A 22,594-nucleotide genomic window follows, 5' to 3' on the forward strand; every position below is an offset into this window, starting at 1 on the left:
TAACCTTTATTTAACCAGATAACATTGAGATAAAATCTCATTTTCAATGCTGACCTGGCCAAGAAGGCAGCAATGTTACACATAACACATAACACAAACATATAAAATACGGAGAACATAACTAAGAAAACAAAAGACGAAAAAGCAGTCACTACATTGAGCACATTAGGACAGTAAAAAAAGTACACTACTTGTTACTGCAAGAGCAGCTGGTGGTGAGGACTTCAGACAACTTCAATTTAAAACATGATATAGAGACAAGTGCCATCAGTTTTAGGCTTGATTGAAGGTCATTCCAAGACCAAGGACCATAATAAGAAAGACTCCTTTTTCCAGCCTCAGTCCGTACAGTAGGTGCTACAATGCATGATCTGTTTGGTATTTCGAGCCAAACACTTCAGAGACATGTTTTGTATATATCTGAGACCTATAATATATTGATGAAAAACAGTATAATAGGGAACCTTTAAAGTTTTCAAAAAGCAGAAAGGCACTTCACATTTGCATCAGAGGGTTTTTATTGAATATTATATAATCCTGTTTATATCATTTTATTACAGACATTTCAATGTCATAGTTTTTCAAACTGTAAACCCAATGTATGTTAATTTGTAAAATACTGTGTTGATTGGCTACTATATCATATAAAATAAGCATATCATGTGTTTTTATGTGAAAACACATGATATGCTGTGTTGAATAAATGTTAATGAGTAAAAAATACAATATCTGCCTCTGAACTGTATATCATTGAAAATAACTACAGTAATGATTACTGTGGTATTTGCTACCGTGTTTATAGATATATACCTTTCTTTCTCCTGAATGAAAACAGCAATGGATCAATGGAGTATCAGTGACTCCACGGCGACACTATCTATAAAGACCACATCTGTAGTGCTTTATGAAGTCAGTGAATTATATTGTCATCATTATATTCATAACGATTTATGTGTAACCAAATAAATACACTTATATAGAAGTGGACTGATAAGGCTTTAACATTCAAAAGTTATACTCACCTATACGTCAACATTCAGCTGTTGTAAGGACTCATAGTATACCATAATAGTCCATACATTTTTTACATAAATCTTTTATGTGTGGGAGTGAGAGGGTGTGTTTCAAAAGTATGGAACAATCATAACAAAGTCATTATCTGCTGGGTGTAACTATTACAATGGCTGTACAGCTGATGATTTGTTAGAATATCCCAACCTATTGCTTTGGAGAAGTATTGAAGTTTGTTACTGAAGCAACATCGGAAATATCAGTAGCAAGATGTGCCTTAAATACATATTCTTAAAAGGAAAATACAGTTAAATTAATTAATTTTACAATATATATTTTATAATTGATATTTGACAAAGCTGGACATGACGATCTAACTTCCAATTTATATTTATTTATCACATTTCAAATTATAATACATACACATTCCAGTATATTTGTTAGAGCATGTCATTGAACTACATCTTAAAAAAGCGTTGCAGAGACTCTGAGGCTCCTCATCAACACCACTTCTTTAAGACGAGCAAACCGTTTCTTGCTTCCATCACTCTGGAGGGGAAGACTGGCCACTCTTCTCTGCTGAGGACGGGAAGCACATTATGTGAGCCGTAAATGTCTCCATGGATATCTCATCTGGGACCGCACCCTCCAGAGAATACTCAGAATCTCCACCTGGACACACAGCAAAAAGTGATGATGTATTTCAGCTGTTTTTTGAGTTCTTAGTATTGCCTGCTTGTTAGTGAGGTTTTTCATTTACATACTCTTAGATGTATTATTGTCATGCCCAGAATGTTGTCTTCCTCTGGCTTCTAGTGCCTTTTCTTCTCCTTTTTCTTTGTCTTTATTGAGGCCTAAAAGTGTAGTGAAACACTCTGCCATCTCTTCCTCTGTCATGTGTTCTCCTGTCAAAGATAATATATGATAATGAATTTGCATGTAGAAACTGGAAGAAGAGCAATGTGACAGTAATCTGACTGGAAAGACTTCAGAATACCTTGAGCCTGTAGGAGTTCCAGCAGTTCCTGTCTCTGCAGAACAGGCTTTCCTCTCTTATCAGGGTCTCCAAGGATATGAAAAGCTTGAGCAAGCTCATGGTTAGAGATGCCCAATGCTGGCCGGTGGTTGACATACAGCTTAATTACCTCCTCCAGGTCAATGTCAGTCACATATTTTCCTGTTTCTGCATACTTGCTGAACTTGACCTCGTTATGCATATTTTCTATCTGGTAAGAAATAGAATGAGCAATTTGTTACCACATTTGAGTTATTTGTAAATCATTTATCTTGTAATGAATCATGTCAGATAGAATCACATGCGCCTTTGAAACATGTTGCTTCATTTTCACACATTGTACCTCTTGCTCAGTTGGGAAATAGGCCAAAGCTCTCATTAGAGAGGGAACCTCTGACAGGGGGATTTTGGTTGACAACTGCCATTCCTTTGTTGAGTCATTGCCTTGATGACGGAGTTGGCAGTAATAGAAAAGGTCCTCCATCTCCTAAAGACAGAACAATCTCATAAAACGGAGAATCTATGGATAATACCATGAATGCAAGTATAAGCTATTATCTTGATAGTGTGGCATTTTATAATCCAAATATATAATATACAGAATGTGTGAATATGGGCAATGCTCCCCTATATAAAATACAACATTTTTATAGTAAATGTTGCATGTGTGTTAAATATTGTGCCACTAAAGAATCCACTGTCCAAAATAATCACCCACCCATCTTTTCCAATTGTTTAGTGTATTACATTTCTGTGACAATTAAGATCATACTAACATACTGATAAAGAGTAAAACTCTTACAAATGGTAAACAGGAAAATGCAAGAACATATTATAAGATTGGAAAATTACATGTGCAAGCTGAGCGCGTCTTTCTTAATGTAACAGAGCTTTAAATAACAGAATAAAAGATGAGTGTTAACCATAAGGGAACTTACAAATGTTGACCCCAAAAACTGACCAACAAACCAAGTTCTTAATCAAAATCAAAATGCAAATGATGCATTTTAACCTCGATGACACTACACCTTAACGAACAGAGCACATGCTTCTTCTTTTAGTAAATGAAAGAGAAATATGTAGCTGTTGATCAGTGAACACAATTTTAGGTAACAAGGAACTCTTTCAACGGACCCTGTAGAACTTTCCGTCTCTGCCTCCCTCTAAAAGAGCATAAAAGGGCAACATGTTCTTTCCTCCCAAAGCAGCTGCCCCCTCCAATGCACTGCAGACACAATAAGAGAGACAGTTAACAACAGAAAACTTGGCCACACTGCAACAATGCATTTCCTTCTATTATCTGGTTGGTACTATTTGACTTTACTTGAAGCTTATCTCCCAGGACAGGACAGTGCCGTCAGATCCTCCTGCAGTGAAAACAAACTGGCCATCGTAGGAGCAGGCTAAAGTGGACACCCCTGTCGGGTGGCATACCACAGCATTGGACTTGTAGGGGTTCCCGTCCAGAGGCAAAATCTGGAGACCAACCTGGGAATATTACACAGTTTTAGTGGCATTATCTTTATTGTGAGTAACAGTATTTTCTTACGTGAAAAAACCCACTTTCATCTACATCCTTTCTTATGTCCAACTGGCCTATCTCACACTAAACCAAATACTGTGACAAGAAGCAACAGAGAAAAATAATGAATGAGAAATTAAAAGAGAAAAGCCTTGCACACTGAGCTGCTGGCAAGGTGATCATGTAAAAAAAAAGAAGTGTTTGTTCTTGTGACTTCACACAACCTGTACAAATATAATTACATTATTTGTAATAACACTAACAAGAGCAACAACTTTTCTTAAAAGGCTTGTAATTGTTTATAAAACGCAAACATTTAAGAGAAATACTTTACACATCTGACGCACAAACCTTAATTTTGATCACAAACAAAATAAAATAAGCATTAACTTACTAGAAAATACTAGATACAGATTCCAGCACTGACCTTGTCCTCTGTGATGTATGCCATGTAAAATGAGTTCGTGTCAGGGTCTTTAGTCAGAGGAAGGACCATGGTTTTCTTAATGGGCGAGCCATAAGTTGGGCCAAGGAGAGTCTTTCTGTTTTAGTGAAAAATGTTGTAATGTATATAACATACAACACAATATAAAGTATTTGTAAAGACAGTTTGACAAATACAAATACATCTGATTTCTATATATCTCACGGACCTGCACATCTTGGTGGTGCTGTTGAAAAGCTTAATCTTGTATTGGTCTGAGGAAACAAGTAGAAACTGCTCTGCAGTGAGGGGTGGATACCAAGTCATGCCAGTTGGCACTTCACTTTGCTCAATGCGCTCCGAGCTTAGGATGAGAAGTTCATTCACGTCACTTTTTTGTAGGTCATACTCCACCTATTATTCACAAAGATGTGTGTGGCATTAAACACACAACTCTTAACTAGTCCACAGTGATACAACTTTGACAAAGGGGACTAACCAGTCTGCGGTCCATTCCCAGAGAGAGCAGTCTGGGTTGAGTGCTGTCCAGGTGAACTCCAAAAAGAAGGTCTTTAATGGGCTTGTAGTGCGAGTAGTATCTGCCCAAATATGTCCAATGAGGCTTAGAGCCTTTACTAGTCTGCAAGCGAAACACCGTCACTGCTTTCCCATCATCCTAAGAGAGAACATGGAAGTAAAACATGTCAAACATGAAATCATAAGAAGATAAGGATGAAAATATACTATTGCAGTATACATCATCAAAGCCTTAAACCTATTGTATTTCGTTGCTCACCGCAGTAGCAAGATACTTGGAGTCTGAGGAGAAAGTGATGTGATGGATGCTGTCTTTACTGTAATGGAAACACTCCGCGGGATCACTTTTTAAAGTCCTGGAATTCAATATGTGAACGGCTCCACTGCCAAAGCCAACTGCCAGGTATATCCCTGTTCAGAGACAAGGAAGAAGAAGAAGACATACTTTATTTATCTCCGTTTGTTTACACACAGGACACACAGGCTTGTTATACATGCACAAACAGAAGCATATGCAGGATAGGAGAGCTGTCAGAGTGAAGGGGCAGCCAGTTAGCCGGCACCCAGAGCTTTTGGGGTTCGGTGCCTTGCTCAAGGGCACCTCGGCAGTGCCCAGGAGGTGAACCGGCACCTCTCCAGCTACCAGTCCACACTCCAGATTATTTTGGCCTGATCGGGATGTGAACCGGAGACCATTTGGTTCCCAGGCTAAGTCCGACTGAGCCACTGCCGCCCAACAAGGCTGGTGTTTACATAGCAAAACACAATGGCAAATTCCTGCAGCTACTGGCTGGTAATATGCAACATGTGTTTGTTACAAAGAGAGTCTCAGTAAGCAAGTTGGCTAACCTTGAGGGTCAAAAGTGACACACTGAATCTGCTTCTCTGTCTCAAAGATCCTGCTGCAGATGATCACTTTGGTGTCAGAGTCCCACACTTTTAAAACACCCTTATGGTTGCCAATGGCCACGATTGGCTGCTCAGGGTGGCAGGCCACTGCATGTATAGGACCACATTCTTCGTGTAGCAGGATGTCGAGTCTGCCATTCTGTGTATTTACATGTACCACTGTAGAACTGACTGTGGACACAACAAAGTTCCTGCAGAAAAAGAGAGGTTAGAATGGATTCAGATACACATAACATCAAGACTGAACACATAATAGATTGTGTTTCCTCTACCCGATGATCAAAGGTTTCGCCTCCACAGTGCAGTCCTCCAGGTATCCCTCTGTACACTCTTTGGAAAAGGAAATGGAAACAATAGCATCCAGGTGGAATTTAGTGTACGAAGTGAGAATCTGGAATTCTTCATCGTAAAAGTTGATGTGGCCTTGAGTGTCACCCGTCACGAAACAGCTGTGATATCACAAGACACACAAACAAAGAGACATTAAAGACAAAATACATGACACATTTCTAAAACATTATGAATATTATGTTCTGGCTACCTGTCAGTTACGGTGAGAGCAGTGATCGGGTGCTCCTGAATGGGAATCAGTTTGACTGTGTGGAGGCTTTGGTTTGCAGCTAAGTCTTCCTCCAAAACCCACACCACAATGCTGCCTGCTGCAGTCGCTGTTATGATTTCAGGCTTGCTCCAGTGGAACACAGACTGGCTCAGTGACCCAGCCATGAAGGTTGTCTGAGAAGTGTCAGAAGAAGACTGAGTTAAAACAGAAGTATCAGATCCATGGAAAGCTGCATCATCAGACTGCAATGTTGAACAATGATATATATTTATCAAACAATGATTTGCATTAAAAGTCAGAAACATCTCCGATAATTTGATGGCAGCCTTTAAGACATTTTGATTATCATGTCACCTTTTAGCCTTCAGTGCAACGTATTGAAGAGCCCCAGGGGTCTGAAAAAGACCAGATGATTATCGCAATAAACATACCACATAACAGCTGTATTAACTGTTTAAATTAAAAAAGAACAAGTAAAAGCAAGACTTACCCTGCTGTAAAACAACACATGGCTTTCACTGCTGCTGAGCAACTGAGTGCTATCATTTGGATTAAAAATTATGTAATCCTAAAAAACAATCCAACATTTAAACATTTGATCTGCTGAATGCAATATATCTAAGATAAGGTGGCATTAAACTGTTAAAAGAAGTTACCTACTTGGAAACCATGTTTAGGATCGAGTTCAGTAAACCACAAAGGCTTCATGTTGGTCATGTCTGTTTCATTTGTCCAATCCCAAATATACACACACTGTAAAAATAAATGTCAAATGGTTAATAGATTGTGACTAGATGGTGGTGTTTGTGTGGAGTCATACTATGGAGCTTCATTTAAGAAGGTCAACAGTCCTGGCTGTCATTTCCTTTCATCATAAATGAAGACCAGAAGGTGATACTTTGTATAACAACAGATATTATTATGTGTCTCCATTTTTTTTTAATGGATTGTGTAATTTACAATCTATATTAAACAACACTGTTAACTTTATTTTTATTTTTTTAACTGCTGTGATACTCACTTGAACTTCCTCAGCCCCAAGGGTTACCAGATGCTTCGTGTCTCTTGAAAACGCCATTGCCATGACACCACTCTTAGGGTGGCATTCAAACAATGTATGTACAGGAATGCTGAAACATTTATCATTAATGTGGTTACCATTTAGAGCAAAGGTTAATACATAAAAAGCCTTTATACACGTAGAACAAAAAGCTACCCAGAGTAGGAGTCCCATATGATCACTGTGCTTTTTGGACCTCGGTCTGCTGTTGCAATCCAGCGTCTGTCTTCACTCACACACATAGTTGAGATGGGATGGCAGTGACCCTGAAAGAATTGAGTATACATAGAAGGTTATTTGAATCAACACTGCAACCTGCATGCATGATACTTGTGAAAAGATTTCTGTAGCCAGTGAAAGTATTCAGATCCTTAGGTAGTTATAAATACCCCACTACAAAAATAAATCCTTTACAATAAGAGTCCTACATTGAAAATGCTACTTAAGTAAAATAATGTAGTATTTATCAGGTGAATACTCAAATTAAATGCATTATATATTATATCATTGGGTTTTTATTATGCATACTATAATTTGAAAGCAGAATTTTCTGATGTAATGTAGCAATTAATTAATATTATGTTATTATTGATTAATCTTGTTAAATTCTGAAAATAGTGAGAATGTTTGCAATAATCTTAATTTGTAAATTAACTAGTAAACAAAGCTCAATAATTAGACTAGAATCTTCTCTACAATACAAACATTTCAGTAGACTCTGAGCTGCATTGGAGTAGATCTGGATTGTGGCATTATGAGAAAAGACTCAAGTAAAGAATAAGTACTTGTAATGCTAACTACTTAAATACATCGCCACTGTCTATTGGAGATTTTTACCTAGATAACTTAATCTAAAGGACGCTGTCTCGTCTCATTTTCAACATATTCCATGAAGTTGTAAACTGTTTATTATTTTGTACTTGAAGTATGTGCTGGGAGTTGGAGGTGTGATTGTAGAGGACCCCGACATGAGCTCCAGCATAGAAGACCACCAGTTGGCCGTGGTCTTGCAGACAGAAGGCAGGCAAAGCAGGATTCATCCCAAATACCCATTCTAGGGACTGAATGAGGAGCAAAAGCAATTGTTACTGCAAGTGCAGAGGGTAAACATAAAAAAAAACACTTATTTCAGTAGAAATATAGGTCACCTATTCGACAGGATATGCTTACCAATGCATGAGTTCCATTATGAGTAATCTTCTTTGGGAACAGTGTGTCTCTGGTTGCAGTGTAGACCTGAGACTGCCTCTTGATCTCAGCATCTGTTTCTTCTCTTCTCAATTCTAAACTCTCCGTGAATTCTTCCTTAGCCTCAGCACCTGACATGATGACTAACCTCTCACTTGTTGAAGGTTATTTTCTCTTTTTAAACAACTTTAGAGAACGTCTCCCATTGTCCTGTCAAGTCGAAATCTCTTTTTGTGATACGAAACATACTATTCGAAATGTATTAAATAGAAAACACATTATCAGGTCCGCTCTTGAACAACTGCCTCCTTCGTGTCGAACGCATACACTTTTTATTTGGGTTTAGCTGGTAAATTTGATTTAAAAAACCCGCAATCTCTATAATTTTGCTCGCTCCTGCGAAGCGTTTCGTTGCCTGGTTACCGTAGCGAGGTTGGGGAACGAAGGGATGGTTTCCTGCTATTCCTTTCAAGTTAAAAGCGCGATCATTTTATAATAAAATAAAGAATATCAGACTTCAAGATTTGGCTTTAGTTTGCTTTACTCAAGTGAGTGAGAGAGAGTTTTAAAAGTGTAGGCCTTGTCTGTTTTATTTCAATGTATTTACACATCACAGAATCATTAGCTTTCAATAATGATGGTTCTCTTTTTAAAACAACAAAATAGTGATGCATTTTTGGTTGAATGGACAGATAAAATACATTATTCAAAAAGTTTTCATAAAAACGTCATCAAAACAGATACTAAAATGACAATGAATGCAGTAGTTAACTTAAAAAAAGCACTTCTAAATGTTTTCATTTAATAATGTAGAGTTACAAACCGCAAACACTTAAACAAATAATTGTAATTTTTTCAGTTTTGGTCATTTTTTTAAACTACCGTTATGCTAGATACGATATTATAATAAAACTTCTGGTTAAAACATTAACATATAAAACTTTTATAAGAGACACGGGTGTAGTTACGCATTGCGACCACTAGAGTGTAATGTAGACACGGGACTGTTATTTTTTTATAAAAACAATGTTATTCTAGTGAATTTATTTATTAATTATTATGTGTATTTGATGTTATTGTATTCATTTATTTATTAATAATTTGTACTCAGGCTTTTCAATGCTCTGGGGACAACCCCAGAAGTAAAAATCAAGGCAGGCAAAAGCAAATAAAGATTTCCGGTACAGATTTTCAAAACAAAATACCTTTATGTTTCAATTAGAGAGACATCAGGTTACAGCGATTACGGAACGTGTTCTTATTCTATATCTATAGTTTTGGTTGACGGATAAGTGATGCTGACTTGATGTTCGTGTTTTGGAGGTAAAAATATCGTGTTTACTTAGGGAACAGGTACAATTTTTTGCGATACTTTTGCTTTGAAAGGACGCTGCCTGGTCGATCACAGCTTGCAACTTGACTTTTTATTTCCCTCAATACTTTCCGGTTGCACAGGTTTGAAATCAGCTGATTTTCTGTCTGCGTTTCTAATTAGTTCACCGTGAAGTTTACCTACCTTTGTTTAATTCTTATTTAACAACATCTCATCGACCAAGGGCTGAAGATTATGGTTTTCATTTCATACTTATGATGAGTTTGTGACAGTTAAGAAACCAGAAAGGCGACACTGCGATCAGGAAGCGGCTAACTTAGTTATGATGTCACCAGCTGACAGGTGAGGAGGCATTTCAATAACTGGACCTTATCATTACACTTATTTGCTTTTTACCTGCGACACAAGTTAAATTAGATTGTACATTTAACTACAATAGTTGTCAGCTTTAGCCAATCGGCGTTAGCTAACAGCCATTGGTTCTTATCGCAAATCCCCTCAGCTGACAGGCAGCTTTTTACTGTTAGCTAACAATTTAGCCAACACTCATGAACACAGTTTTGTATAGGAAATGTAAGCCTGAGTTTCAGCTTCTTTTCTTACTAGACTGCTGACGCTTTCATGTAGTATTAATCATTTGAAAACTTTTAGGAAAGGACTATTATGGACTTGCATGAAATAATTAGAAAGAGGAAATAAAAGCAAAAGGAGTGAAAGGATACAAAAACGTACTTTCAATTAAACTTTGCATGTTTAGGTAAAAACATTGATACATTATTGGATAGTATTTCCTTAAAATGTATCTTCCTTAAATCAATATGTTGTGCCTGAGCATAAATCTCAATTTTTTTTCAATTACTGGATAACACACTATTTGGTTATTTTCAGTAGCCTACTTAGCAAAATATTCAATGTAAACGTATTTATATACGCACAACACTATATGTTAGTTGTCAAGTGCTTTTGGTTGTTGTTTTCTGCTGTTTATAAAAGAAGCCGTAGTTTTTATTGAAGCAGAATATCTCAATTTAAACCAGTTCAAGCTAAAAATACAAAATGTCATCCCTTTATGACACAATGTAGTGTAGTGTTCCTCGGTTTTAAGGGCTGAATTGCAGCATTGTGTGTCCTAAAAGGATGTCTAGATGAACAAGTAAGATGCCTGAGGTGATGTGCCAAGTTTAGTAGCACAACCAGGCTATAGCTTGAAGTTTTAGTTTACATATGTACAAATGTCTGAAGGAATTATATTAGAACCACAGAGTTAGTTGGACAACTTGAATTCAACTTTAAATATTAATGTTTTGTCCAATAGGCGGAAGTAGTATATGAAAGAGCTCCACAATGTCGACAGATAAGCAAAGGGGAATCCACGTTTCTCAGGAGGAGCTGCTCTGCAAGAATTCCTGTGGGTATTATGGAAACCCTGTGTGGCAAGGCTTCTGCTCCAAGTGCTGGAGAGAGAAAGCACGTATAGCTGGAGCTTCTAGGCAAGACACAAGGTAAATAGAAATATTATTTATATATATATATATATATTTTAAACAGTCATTCTGACTCAAAGGAGCCTTTTAGATCTTGATATATTTGCCAGCAGTCATTTAAGTCACATCTTAAAAGCAACACGTGAAAGAAACGTCATAGTTACGACCTTAATGACTATTGAAGAAAACAGTTTCACATATTAATTACACATTTATGGGAAAATTCAATACCATACCTAGTAAAGTTCTTACTTTATAAAGTGCATTGTAGTACCAACTGGATTTGTAAGGGTAACTAGTATGTCATAATGATATAATTACTGGAACATAAAATAAGTAACGTAGGGAACATAAGTGCTTTTGGTTTGAACTGTCTACAGATTTGAGGTCTTATGTTGTCATTCTTTGTAGGCCGAGCAATGATGGAACTCCTCTCACCTTCTCCAAATTTGAGGAGAAGAAAAGCACTGAGAAAGGACGTCGTATCAACACAATGAGGAGACTCTTTTGGGGCAGCCCATCCCCTCCTAAACTTCAAGGTACTTCTGTTTGCTTTGTGTCCTCTGATTCATTCTCTGCCAACAAGTCAAAACAGTATCTGTAAGCTACTCACAACCAATTTAAGAGACCTAGTAACAAAGGTAGAATATAAAAGTGCAACCAATGTGTAGCTTCGACTGCACACTGCTTCATATATATGTCTTATTATCCTAAAAAGTAAATTCAGTAAAAGTAAAAACGTAACTTGATTTTTATCTGCGCCATTAAACCAGCACTTTTAACATTACTGCTTCATGAGCCATAGACCATATATTTCACAGCAGATAGCAGGTGTAGCAGGTTTTCAACCTCAAAGGATTCTGAAGGTATCTGCGGTGAATTTTGTCCCCTTGTTCGCTTGGTGATTCACTTTTTTATATTCTTTGAAAAAATGTTTTAATTTCTGTTTGTAGCACTTAAAGGGGGTGACGTATTTAAATCCAATGAAGTAGCACTTAAGATTGGTTTTCTTATTGAAAGCTAATGTGCTTGAAAGATTCAGGCGGTTTTTGGTCTCTTCATGGTTGATTACTGTAAATCGCTTTGGATAAAAGCTTCAGCTAAATTAAATGTAATTTAGATTTGACCAAAAGCAGTGACTGGGCCAGAAGTCTTTCAAAAATCTGACGCCATTTCAAATATGATATTAAGATATTAACATGTGTTTATTTATTTATCTAACAATAACATACACCTCTTATCCCTCTAGAGTCTTCTGAAAGCCATGCTAATGTGCTAAAAGCTTACCAGAGCCTCGAGGCCGGGGACTTCACCGGTTTCCTGAAGATACTAAAGAGCCCTTCCTCACAGCGCTTGCAGTCCCGATGTACAGCCTTCCTCAACACAATGGAAGCTTATCATGTAAGTAGCTGTTTAAACGTTTGACAATACACTTATTTTAACTTTTCTTTGTATGGCCAGAGCTGTTCTGATAAGTGGCTTCTCATCATCTTTACAGGATCTGCCGGTACAGAAGCAGTCAGATCTCGTGCAGGATTTCTACCAATCCTTTGCTGAATATTTTAACAGTGAGTCAGATTAATTCAGTATTTCTTGTCCTGTTTATTCTGAAATCAAAAACATTTGAATGACTTTTACATTTTAATAATATAACTGTATATGTTTATTTTAATTTCAGGTTTTCCTGAGGCTCAGGTAACTCAAATAATGGAGCATGTAGAGAAGCTAATAATGACCCGGTTGCACAAATGGGTTTTCTGCCATGACAGCTGTGATGATGAACAGAAGGACCTGGCTCTCCAGAGAAGGATACGGTAACCCTTATATACCAATCACCTTTGTTGATTTATCAAAACCTCTTACCTACAACCCTGTTTAGACGATAATGTCTTTACTTTGCAGCTCTTTAAACTGGATCACTCCTCAGATGCTGAGCGTACCCTTCCCTGATAAAAAGATTGAAGTCACAGGCGACCCCTTCCTGCCTGCTATAACAGGTGATCACAAGGACTCTTTCGTAACTTTGGGAAATATGTTTATTATCTTTCTGGAGGATAGTTAGCTGAGAAGATCAATATAACAATCACATCAGATCTGAGAGAAGGGTAGGGAAGAGCGAAACAGGACAAACTGACTATGTTCCTTTTCTTAGATTAAGTGTATTTGTATTGATCTCCATGTACCTCTTGAGCGGAAGTATATTTCCCAACAATAACTCCGTAAATGTGGTTGGGAAAAGCCCTTTTTTAAAGCTCATTGGAGAAAGTAGTAGGTTTCCCATATACTGTTAGCATCACTGGAAGGTCTGAAATGCTAGCCTTTGATATTTCGTTCTGCCCTCTTATTTTTTAACAGCCATAATTGAAATGGATGCCAAACGAGCGCCTCAGGACAAACTTGCATGTGTGTCCAAATGCAGTCAGCATGTCTTTGAAGCGCTCTCCACCTCGAACAGTGAGCCCGCTAATGCTGATGACTTCCTGTCAGGCTTGGTTTATGTGGTGCTGAAGGCCAATCCACCCCGCCTACACTCAAACATGCAATATGTGATTCGCTTTGGTCTTCCTCACAGTCTGATGGCAGGAGAGAGTGGATACTATTTCACTAACTTGGTAAGTTTATTGCAAAGTGACTCATCTGGTGACCACGACAGGATGCTGTGGAGCGAGGTCAGTTATGCTCACATCTTTGCTTTTTGTCCCCTGTTTTAGTCTTGTGCAGTGGCCTTCCTCGAAAAGCTGGATGGACCGGCTCTCAACCTCAGTCAGGAGGAGTTTGAGGGCTACATGCTGCGTCAGCGTGCTCCTTCTGCAGGAAAGAGGCAGCGGGTTGTCAGTGACACACAACATCTGTTAGAAGAGCTTCAAGGCAGACAGGAGAAGCTCGACCAAGGGATGGATTCTCTTAGTGTGCAGCTACAGAGTTGGGTCCATGCTGTTAATTCACAACTGGATGAGGCCACAGCTCAGTTTGCTCTGGTACAGACGGAGGTCACCGCTAAGACTGAGTCCTCACAGGTTTTATCATCCTCATCTCATGATGCATTACTGCAAGGTGATGATAAAGACGAGTCTGTGCTGAAGCTTATGGATCAACATGCAGGTCCACAAGATACAGACTGTTAGTTGTATTAAAAAAAAAACCTAATCTGGTACTAAGCTCTTTTTAATCAGCATTACTAACGAAACAAACAGATTTATATTTCACACATTCCAACTACAGAAAGCCGGGATTTGGAAGCCAGTTGAACATGAAGGAAAACTTTTTGAAGGAAACGTTTTGCATTTGGTATCACGGGGCACACAGAGGTTTTTATTGATAAAAAAAAAATTGCACTTGGATCCTGTTTCAGGATGAAGGACATTAAAAATGCATTCCAATTTGTATTAACGGATATGATCAGAATGAATACTCAAGCACTCAGGGTACACAATACTTGGAGCTGTCAGCTAATACTTCAAGAGTGCTTATATAATATTCACTTTTTTATTTACGTGTATACCAGTGTGCCTCTATGTAAACCGCTGTGAAATGAAAATAAAAATGCTACAGAGGAAATGTCAGATGCCAGATGTAGACCACTACAAGTCAGAAGGTGTATTTAGTTATACAATGATTTCTTTCAGAGCTGTGGATCTGTTCTCAACATGCTGCCTTGAAGAATAGCAACACATTTTGCCATCTGCATTAGTGTGCTAAATGTTTCCGTTGTTTACAACTTTTAAAAAGATTTCTGAAGTAATTATAGTGTAAATGTTATGAGGAATTATGTACCCAATATTATATTAAAGGTTACTTTAAAGGTTAAATGATGTGCTTTGTGAGAAAAAAATTCGACGGACAACTCTTAAAAATGAAGACATTAAGAGTACAGTTTTATTATAGGGTTTTGCTTCAAACACAAGTAAAGTATTTAAACACCAGGTTAAATCCAGTTCTTAAATAATTACTATAAGAGTAAATGTGTCTGTTTGGTTATTTATTTGAGAGGGGTGCTTTGGAGTGGGAAGTTTAACAGGTATTCTTTTGACTTTTTATTTTTTATGTTGGTGATATCAATTTTTTTTTAATAAAAATGTAGTTAACCTAATGGTAACATACTGTATCTGCTCTTCAACGGTTTGAATAATAATCCTGTTTATAATCACTTGACTATAATCAATTTCATGTATTTTATGCCATTCAGGAGCTAAATACGTACTTTGAACATGCTGTATAATAATGCACTTTACTGTGAATATCTGAGGGTTAGTAAAGTAAACATGAATATAAGAAATCAGATTTGTTTTTGTAAATTATCTGGTAGAAAGAGAAATACCAGTAAAATGATCCTTATTTTATCCCTAATTTATCAGAAATGTTGCATATAAAATGTAAATAATAACAAAAAGGGCATTAAATGCAAAATAATATTTACTGCCTATTATGCCTACCCTTTTAACATAGCATATTCCAATAGACAACAACAAAACATTTGATTTGCAAGGTGCACAACACGTTCTTAATTACTTATCAGTATCATTCCACAAACTACATTTTTGACAGATATTCGTCCTTTATATATATTTTTAAAACGTTATCATTGTTTTGTAATCCCTGCACTGCCCTTGGAGAACAAACGTATTTATGTATTTAATGCATGATTTAATGTAATGTTCACATCGACCAGTTGAGGGCGGTATAGCGCGAACACTGCCTTAAAGCTACCAGATAGAAGAACCCGGATGGGATGTACGTGCAACCATGAAGATGACAGGGGAAAACAGTGCTGGAAATTTGGAAATAACAATGGATGACGTTAAAAACCTGATGAAAAAGAAAGATGAAATTGAAGAACAGATAAAGGCTTATTATGATGTGTTGGAAGACGTAAGTTTGTCTGTTAGACATATTAAGAAAGCGGCGCAAAGCTAACACAAGGCTACATACATTAACTCTGAATAATCTAAACATGCCTTCCTTTATTTTTTTATGTTGACAGCAAGGTGTCGGAGTTGAAGGTTCCTTGGTGGACCCGGAGGGCTTCCCCCGAGGAGATGTTAATGTATACCAGATCAGGACAGCAAGGCACAGTATTTCATGTGAGCAGCGTGGTTGTTGTTGTTGTTGTTGTTGTTTACTCCTGTGTAACTTAGTCTGTGAAAGCCAGTGATGGAACAACAATTGAGATGTTTTACTTAGGTACTTAGATACCCAACTGTAAAAATACTATGTTACAACTAAAAGTCCTGCACTAAAATTGTTACCTTAGTGAAATGATGTATAGAGTGGCGAAGTCCCTCCCCTTCCGGTGGACCTCCATGGGACCTTATTTCGGAAAAATTATGTATTGAAGTCAATGGAGAGAGAAAGATTATCTTTCGATCCCGTTTGAATTGTGCCACGAATTACACATATGATGTTTGTCAATTTAAAAGATAATTTTGCAAGTCAAAAAAAAAAAAATGTGTCGTAAAACTGTGAAGTAACACATTTGTTTGTGTGAAACGCTCAATGAACTACATCTCTGGTCAACAACACACATCACCAAGATGGCCGTCACTACTGTCTTGTCAACAAAACGATTGACTATCCTCACTATCACCACAATGAAACACGTCCTGAAGAATGTCATGCAAAGCTGCCTGCCTGCCTTCCTTTGATTCTCTCTGAACTGCCTGGTCGTTTTAATGTTTAATGTCAACCATTTGTGCAGATAGCATGAAGTAGAGAAGATTGCCGATGCTAACGTTAGCGTTAGCATTTCTCCCCCGGGCTTAAATGGTGTATTATAGAATGATCACACCGGTGACAGTACTATTCAAAGGGTTCACGAAATATGACTACTACTCTTACTGTTTAACATTTTGGGTTACTTAATGTTACTTCATGTTAAGGCTAATAAAAATGACAAGGCTGTAATGCTAACTAACGTGCTAGCTAGGTAGCTAACTTGATCAAGCCACTCCTGGTCCTTTCATCAGACGGGAAGCAAAAGAACGAGCAAGACCCATTGCTGGTATAATAACAACCTGGTACTAAGCACACAGGCATCTTGTTAAAGTTATCTTATCTTAGCCAGCGCCATATAGATAGATTATATCTATATTGCGCTGATCTTAGGTATCTGAATGGTGGAGGAAAACAATTGTGACATCACTTACGCGACTCTGGGATTTGTAGTCTTTCTCGTTACGTATTTTTCATAGTCTTATATTTCAACAGTTTTACGACAAACTGTGACTTTTTTGACATGGAAATTATTTTTTAAGATTGACAAACATCATATGTGTAATTCATGGCACAATTCAAACGGGATCGAAAGATACGTTTTCTTTCCCCATTGACTTCAATACATAATTTTTCCCGGAAGTAAGTGGGCGTGACTTCGCCACTCTATAGAGTGGCGAAGTCACGCCCACCTACTTCCGGGTAATGGGACCTTATTTCGGAAAAATTATGCATTGAAGTCAATGGGGAGAGAAAACATATCTTTCGATCCCGTTTGAATTGTGCCATGAATTACACATATGATGTTTGTCAATCTTAAAAAATAATTTCCTTGTCAAAAAAGTCACAGTTTCTCGTAAAACTGTTGAAATATAAGACTATGAAAAATACGCAACTAGAAAGACTACAAATCCCAGAGTCGCGTAAGTGATGTCACAATTGTTTTCCTCCACTAAGAGATAGCTAAGATAAGATAACTTTAACAAGATGCCTGTGTGCTTAGTACCAGGTTGTTCATACCAGCAATGGGTCTTGCTCGTTCTTTCGCTTCCCGTCTGATGAAAGGACCAGGAGTCTCTGGATCAAGCTAGCTAGTAGCTAGCACGTTAGTTAGCATTACAGCCTTGTCATTTGTATTAGCCTTAACATGAAGTAACATTAAGTAACCCAAAATGTTAAACAGTAAGAGTAGTAGTCATATTTCGTGAACCCTTTGAAGAGTACTGTCACACCGGTGTGATCATTCTATAATACACAATTTAAGCCCGGGGGAGAAATGCTAACGCTAACGCTAGCGATCTTCTCTACTTCATGCTATCTGCACAAATGGTTGACATTAAACATTAAAAAGATCAGGCAGTTCAGAGAGAATCAAAGGCAGGCAGCTTTGCATGACATTCTTCTGGACGTGTTTCATTGTGGTGATAGTGAGGGTAGTCAATCACTTTTTTGACAAGACAGTAGTGACGGCCATCTTGGTGACGTGTGTTGTTGTGCAATGATGTTTGTCAATTAAAAGAAAATTTTGCAAGTAAAAAAAAAAAATGTTTTACCGTAAAACTGTGAAATAAGACTTTTTTTTGTGTGAAACCGCTCAATGAACTACATCTCTGGTCTCGCACAACTACACACGTCACCAAGATGGCCATCACTACTGTCTTGCCAAACAAGGGATTGACTACCCTCACTATCACCACAATGAAACACGTCCAGAAGAATGTCATGCAAAGCTGCCTGCCTGCCTTCCTTCGATTCTCCCTGAACTGCCTGATCTTTTTAATGTTCAATGTTAACCATTTGTGCAGATAGCATGAAGTAGAAAAGATTGCCGATGCTAATGTAGCGTTAGCGTTAGCATTTCTCCCCCGGGGGCATCCAGGCTTAAACGGTGTATTATAGAATGATCACACCGGTGTGAAAGTACTCTTCAAAGGGTTCACGAAATATGACTACTACTCTTACTGTTTAACATTTTGGGTTACTTAATGTTACTTCATGTTAAAGGTGGGGTAGGTAATTTTGGAGAAACCAGCTCGAGTGCGCTAGAATTTGAAAATACACAGCCGGAACAAATCTACCACTTCCTTACAGAGCCCCTCCTCCAACACACACGAACGCGCACATGACCAATGAGGGCACAAGATAAGTTTGTGCACAGATGGAAAGCTGACAGGCAGGTAGGCCATCCAGTTATTTTAGCCGGGCCGGCTAAAATGATTGGTCGTGCTTTTTACAGTACTACGGCTTCCACAGATGAATTTTTATGGATTTTTTGTCAAAGCACTTAAGATATTCATTGCTATCGGGATGTTAAGAGCATTCCATATAATATAACAAAAAGTGTATCTCGAGCCGGTTTCTCAAACGTACCTACCCCACCTTTAAGGCTAATACAAATGACAAGGCTAAGGCTGTAATGCTAACTAACGTGCTTGCTACTAGCTAGGTAGCTAACTTGATCCAGCCACTCCTGGTCCTTTCATCAGACCGGAAGCGAAAGAACGAGCAAGACCCATTGCTGATATGATTACAACCTGGTACAAAGCACACAGGCATCTTGTTAAAGTTATCTTATCTTAGCTATCTCTTATATTTAGTGGAGGAAAACAATTATGACATTACTTACGCGACTCTGGGATTTGAAGTCTTTCTAGTTGCGTATTTTTTCATAGTCTTATATTTCAACAGTTTTATGACAAACTGTGACTTTTTTGACATGGAAATTATTTATTAAGATTGACAAACATCATATGTGTAATTCATGGCACAATTCAAACGGGATCGAAAGATACGTTTTCTTTCCCCATTGACTTCAATACACAATTTTTCCGAAATAAGGTCCCATGGGTCGGAAGTAGATGGGCGGGACTTCGCCTCTCTATAATCTTGAAAATGGTGTTAAGAATAGAAGTAATCAATGCATTTCTCACATTTGAGAAGCTGAAGATTCTGGGAAAAACTGCAAATCTTATTATATTATTAGTTTAGTTTCCTCGTTAATGGTTAGATCTTGTTTTCCAGGCCTGCAGAATGACCACAAGGATGTGATGAAGGAGATAGAAGAAGCCCTTCACCAGCTGCATGCTCGAGAGAAAGCCAAGCAGGGCGGGGACGCAGCAGGAGGCCAGGAGGAGCCCATGGAGCAGCAGGTCACTCTTCATGCTCCCTTTGCACGGGTGGACGCTGTCACACAGGGCTCTCCTGCCTGTAAAGCTGTGAGTGATGTGAATGATGCTTTGGTATCTGGTTAAAGATAAACCATCAGTATTCTTTGACGAGTTGAAATTAAGAAGAAACCAATCTGCTTTTGATCCTGGGATTAAAGTAATCGTTTTTTCTTTTTCAAAGGGGCTGAGAGTGGGTGATGAAGTCACTGAGTTTGGTTCTGTGAACACGGGGAACTTTCAGAACCTGCAGAATATTGCTTCTGTGGTGCAACACAGTGAAGGGGTAAGCTACAGCAACTTTTTGTTTTGTCACACTGCACAAAGACAACCATTTTTTTAAAACAACGTTTTGATATATATCCTTTCAATAATCTCCTATATAGTGTCTGGCGTTGTCTGTACCTTCAGAGACCTGCAGCCCTCTGCCTGTATTTCTTTTTTTGCAGTGTTGGGGAAGTTTCTGGGTGTCAACGTCTGTAAAAACATAGAAACCAGGTGCAGGCGTAAGCTCACATCTAAGAGGAAGCTATAGAGATGGAGGACAAAGCCTTGAATACTTACAAACATAGGAAAGCAAAACATCAAGCTGACAAAGCTCTTTCAAATAGACTCTGGGATTGTCTTTCACATGCTGCAGAGCTTTGAGTGTTGTGTTGGAAAACCACAACCGTCACATTCTACTCATTGTGCCTTTAATTGTGTTGTGGTAGTTTTATTATTTTGTGATACAGATGGATGTGTGAGTTAACACCAAAACGATTTTAATAACCAAGCTGTTTCCAAGCATTTTTTTTTTAAAAATCCCATTTGAACTACATTTTTATTTGATTTATTCAATTAGGTTTTCTCAGACCTATCTGTCCTTTAGTTAAAATTAGAAGAAAGTCTTCTGGTAATCACTGTATATTCTTTCTCCTCATTGCACAACCATAGGTTACATTTTGCTGAACACTCTTAATATCTGGAGTGTAAACTGTAATATTGTGTCCTTTTACAGAAACCATTACGTGTCGCAGTCATCCGGGATGGCCAGAGAGCTCAGGTGAGCCTGACTCCACAGCGATGGACCGGCAGAGGTCTGCTGGGGTGAGTGCTACAACACAATCAGTCATGTACATGAATTGGCACAGATTTATTGGAGTTAATATCATGAAACAAAAACAGCTGTGAAGCCCATGTAACACATCTGTTGAAGGCTTTGAGTGACCCAAGCAGATATGTTAATTTATAATAATATTATAATTAAATATATTGGTGCATGTTTTACATGACCACACGGTAGGGATATTGGTAAGATATTCTTTAGTACATCAAACTTAGTTCATGAATGGCAGTAATAAAATGGTTCACTGGTCCTTGTTCTTTTTCGATTTCGATTCTGGGCCCCATCCTTTTTCTACTGTACATACTGCCCCAAGGTTCAATTCTCACAAAACATAATATTCCCTTCCACTGCTACGCCGACGATGTACAGATATATCTGCCTCTAAAAGCAAATGTCAAACACTCACTACAGCAGCTGATGGACTGCTTAGCAGAGATAAAATCCTGGCTGAGCAAAAACTTTCTCAACCTCAACGAGAGGTCATCTTTTTTGGACCGCAACCTCCAGCCTCTCCGGTTGATATTCTGGGGTCTCTCAAAAAAAACATCCTCCCCTCGGTCATGAACCTTGGAGTGACCTTCACCAGCACTTTTAAATTCGACAAGCAGATCAGCACTGTAGTCAAATCCTGCTTTTTTTAAATAAGACTATTGGCCAAAACCAAGTCGTATTTATCTTTTAATGACTTAGAAAGGGTTATTAACGCCTTTGTAACCTCGAGACTGGACTATTGTAACGCTCTGTATGTGGGTATGGACCAGGCCTCAATTAAACGCCTGCAGCTAGTCCAAAATGCAGCTGCATGTTTGCTGACTGGCCACAAAAAGCGTGACCACATCACCCCTATTCTGGCTTCACTGCACTGGCTTCCAGTTCGGTTCAGAATTGATTTTAAAATCCTTTTATTTGTTTTTAAAGCACTAAATGGGCTGGCTCCGGCCTATATAGCTGAACTCCTCGAGCGCTACACCCCAGCCAGAGCTTTAAGGTCTGCTGACCAGCTGCTGCTGGTAGTGCCCAAGACCAGGCTTAAAACCAGAGGGCACCGAGCCTTCGCAGCAGCTGGCCCTAGGCTCTGGAACACTCTGCCCCTCCATGTGAGGTCGGCCCAGACCCTAGGGGTTTTTAAATCCACTCTAAAAACACACTTCTTCTCTCTGGCTTTCTAGTTAGAGCGGAGCACGACTCCTGACTTTTCCTTGTGTTTTTATTTTAATTTTGTTTTTTATATATATCTGTTGTAACTTATTGTCGTTTATTGTGATTGTAGTAATGTGTTTTTATTACATGTACAGCACTTTGGCTCGACCAAAAATCGCTTTTAAATGTGCTATATAAATAAAACCTGATTTGATTTGATTTGATTTTCAGATGCAACATCGTCCCAATCCATCAATGAGCCCCATGACGAACAGAATTTCCTCTGTGAAACCTCCTCCTCCACTTCTGTGAATCCTGTATGGTTTTAAACTAACTTTGTACATACTGCAAACATTTACACCTGTTACATTTCTCCAAATGTTAAATCAAAACTGGTTCTATTTTCTTTATACAATAGAAGACTTCTG

General features: G+C 38.2%; 3 protein-coding genes across 3 annotated transcripts; 2 read left to right on the forward strand and 1 right to left on the reverse strand.

The window, feature by feature from the left end:
• Positions 1-1,395: 1,395 nt before the first annotated feature.
• On the reverse strand, positions 1,396-8,440 carry cfap251 (cilia and flagella associated protein 251). The gene is made up of 20 exons (XM_034118350.1): positions 8,211-8,440; positions 7,961-8,101; positions 7,197-7,306; positions 7,002-7,110; positions 6,641-6,733; positions 6,471-6,548; positions 6,333-6,375; positions 5,960-6,179; positions 5,691-5,867; positions 5,359-5,609; positions 4,769-4,920; positions 4,472-4,648; positions 4,202-4,386; positions 3,976-4,090; positions 3,351-3,514; positions 3,161-3,251; positions 2,370-2,513; positions 2,009-2,237; positions 1,776-1,916; positions 1,396-1,683 (listed from the first exon to the last, which is right to left on the reverse strand). The coding sequence occupies exons 1-20, from the start codon at positions 8,364-8,366 to the stop codon at positions 1,556-1,558; spliced, it is 2,904 nt and encodes a 967-aa protein (XP_033974241.1). The 5' UTR covers positions 8,367-8,440; the 3' UTR covers positions 1,396-1,555.
• A 1,221-nt stretch (positions 8,441-9,661) lies between these two features.
• On the forward strand, positions 9,662-15,135 carry LOC117472908 (rab5 GDP/GTP exchange factor-like). Its single transcript, XM_034118348.1, has 9 exons — positions 9,662-9,903; positions 10,877-11,063; positions 11,457-11,584; positions 12,295-12,446; positions 12,544-12,613; positions 12,724-12,859; positions 12,948-13,042; positions 13,401-13,657; positions 13,757-15,135. The coding sequence occupies exons 2-9, from the start codon at positions 10,906-10,908 to the stop codon at positions 14,168-14,170; spliced, it is 1,410 nt and encodes a 469-aa protein (XP_033974239.1). The 5' UTR covers positions 9,662-9,903; positions 10,877-10,905; the 3' UTR covers positions 14,171-15,135.
• A 610-nt stretch (positions 15,136-15,745) lies between these two features.
• Positions 15,746-22,545, forward strand: psmd9 (proteasome 26S subunit, non-ATPase 9). Its single transcript, XM_034118188.1, has 6 exons — positions 15,746-15,914; positions 16,027-16,126; positions 19,776-19,969; positions 20,103-20,204; positions 20,919-21,007; positions 22,398-22,545. The coding sequence occupies exons 1-6, from the start codon at positions 15,789-15,791 to the stop codon at positions 22,423-22,425; spliced, it is 639 nt and encodes a 212-aa protein (XP_033974079.1). The 5' UTR covers positions 15,746-15,788; the 3' UTR covers positions 22,426-22,545.
• Positions 22,546-22,594: the final 49 nt, after the last annotated feature.

The sequence above is a fragment of the Trematomus bernacchii genome, unplaced genomic scaffold (assembly GCF_902827165.1).
Source record: "Trematomus bernacchii unplaced genomic scaffold, fTreBer1.1, whole genome shotgun sequence".
NCBI classification, from domain to species: domain Eukaryota; kingdom Metazoa; phylum Chordata; class Actinopteri; order Perciformes; family Nototheniidae; genus Trematomus; species Trematomus bernacchii.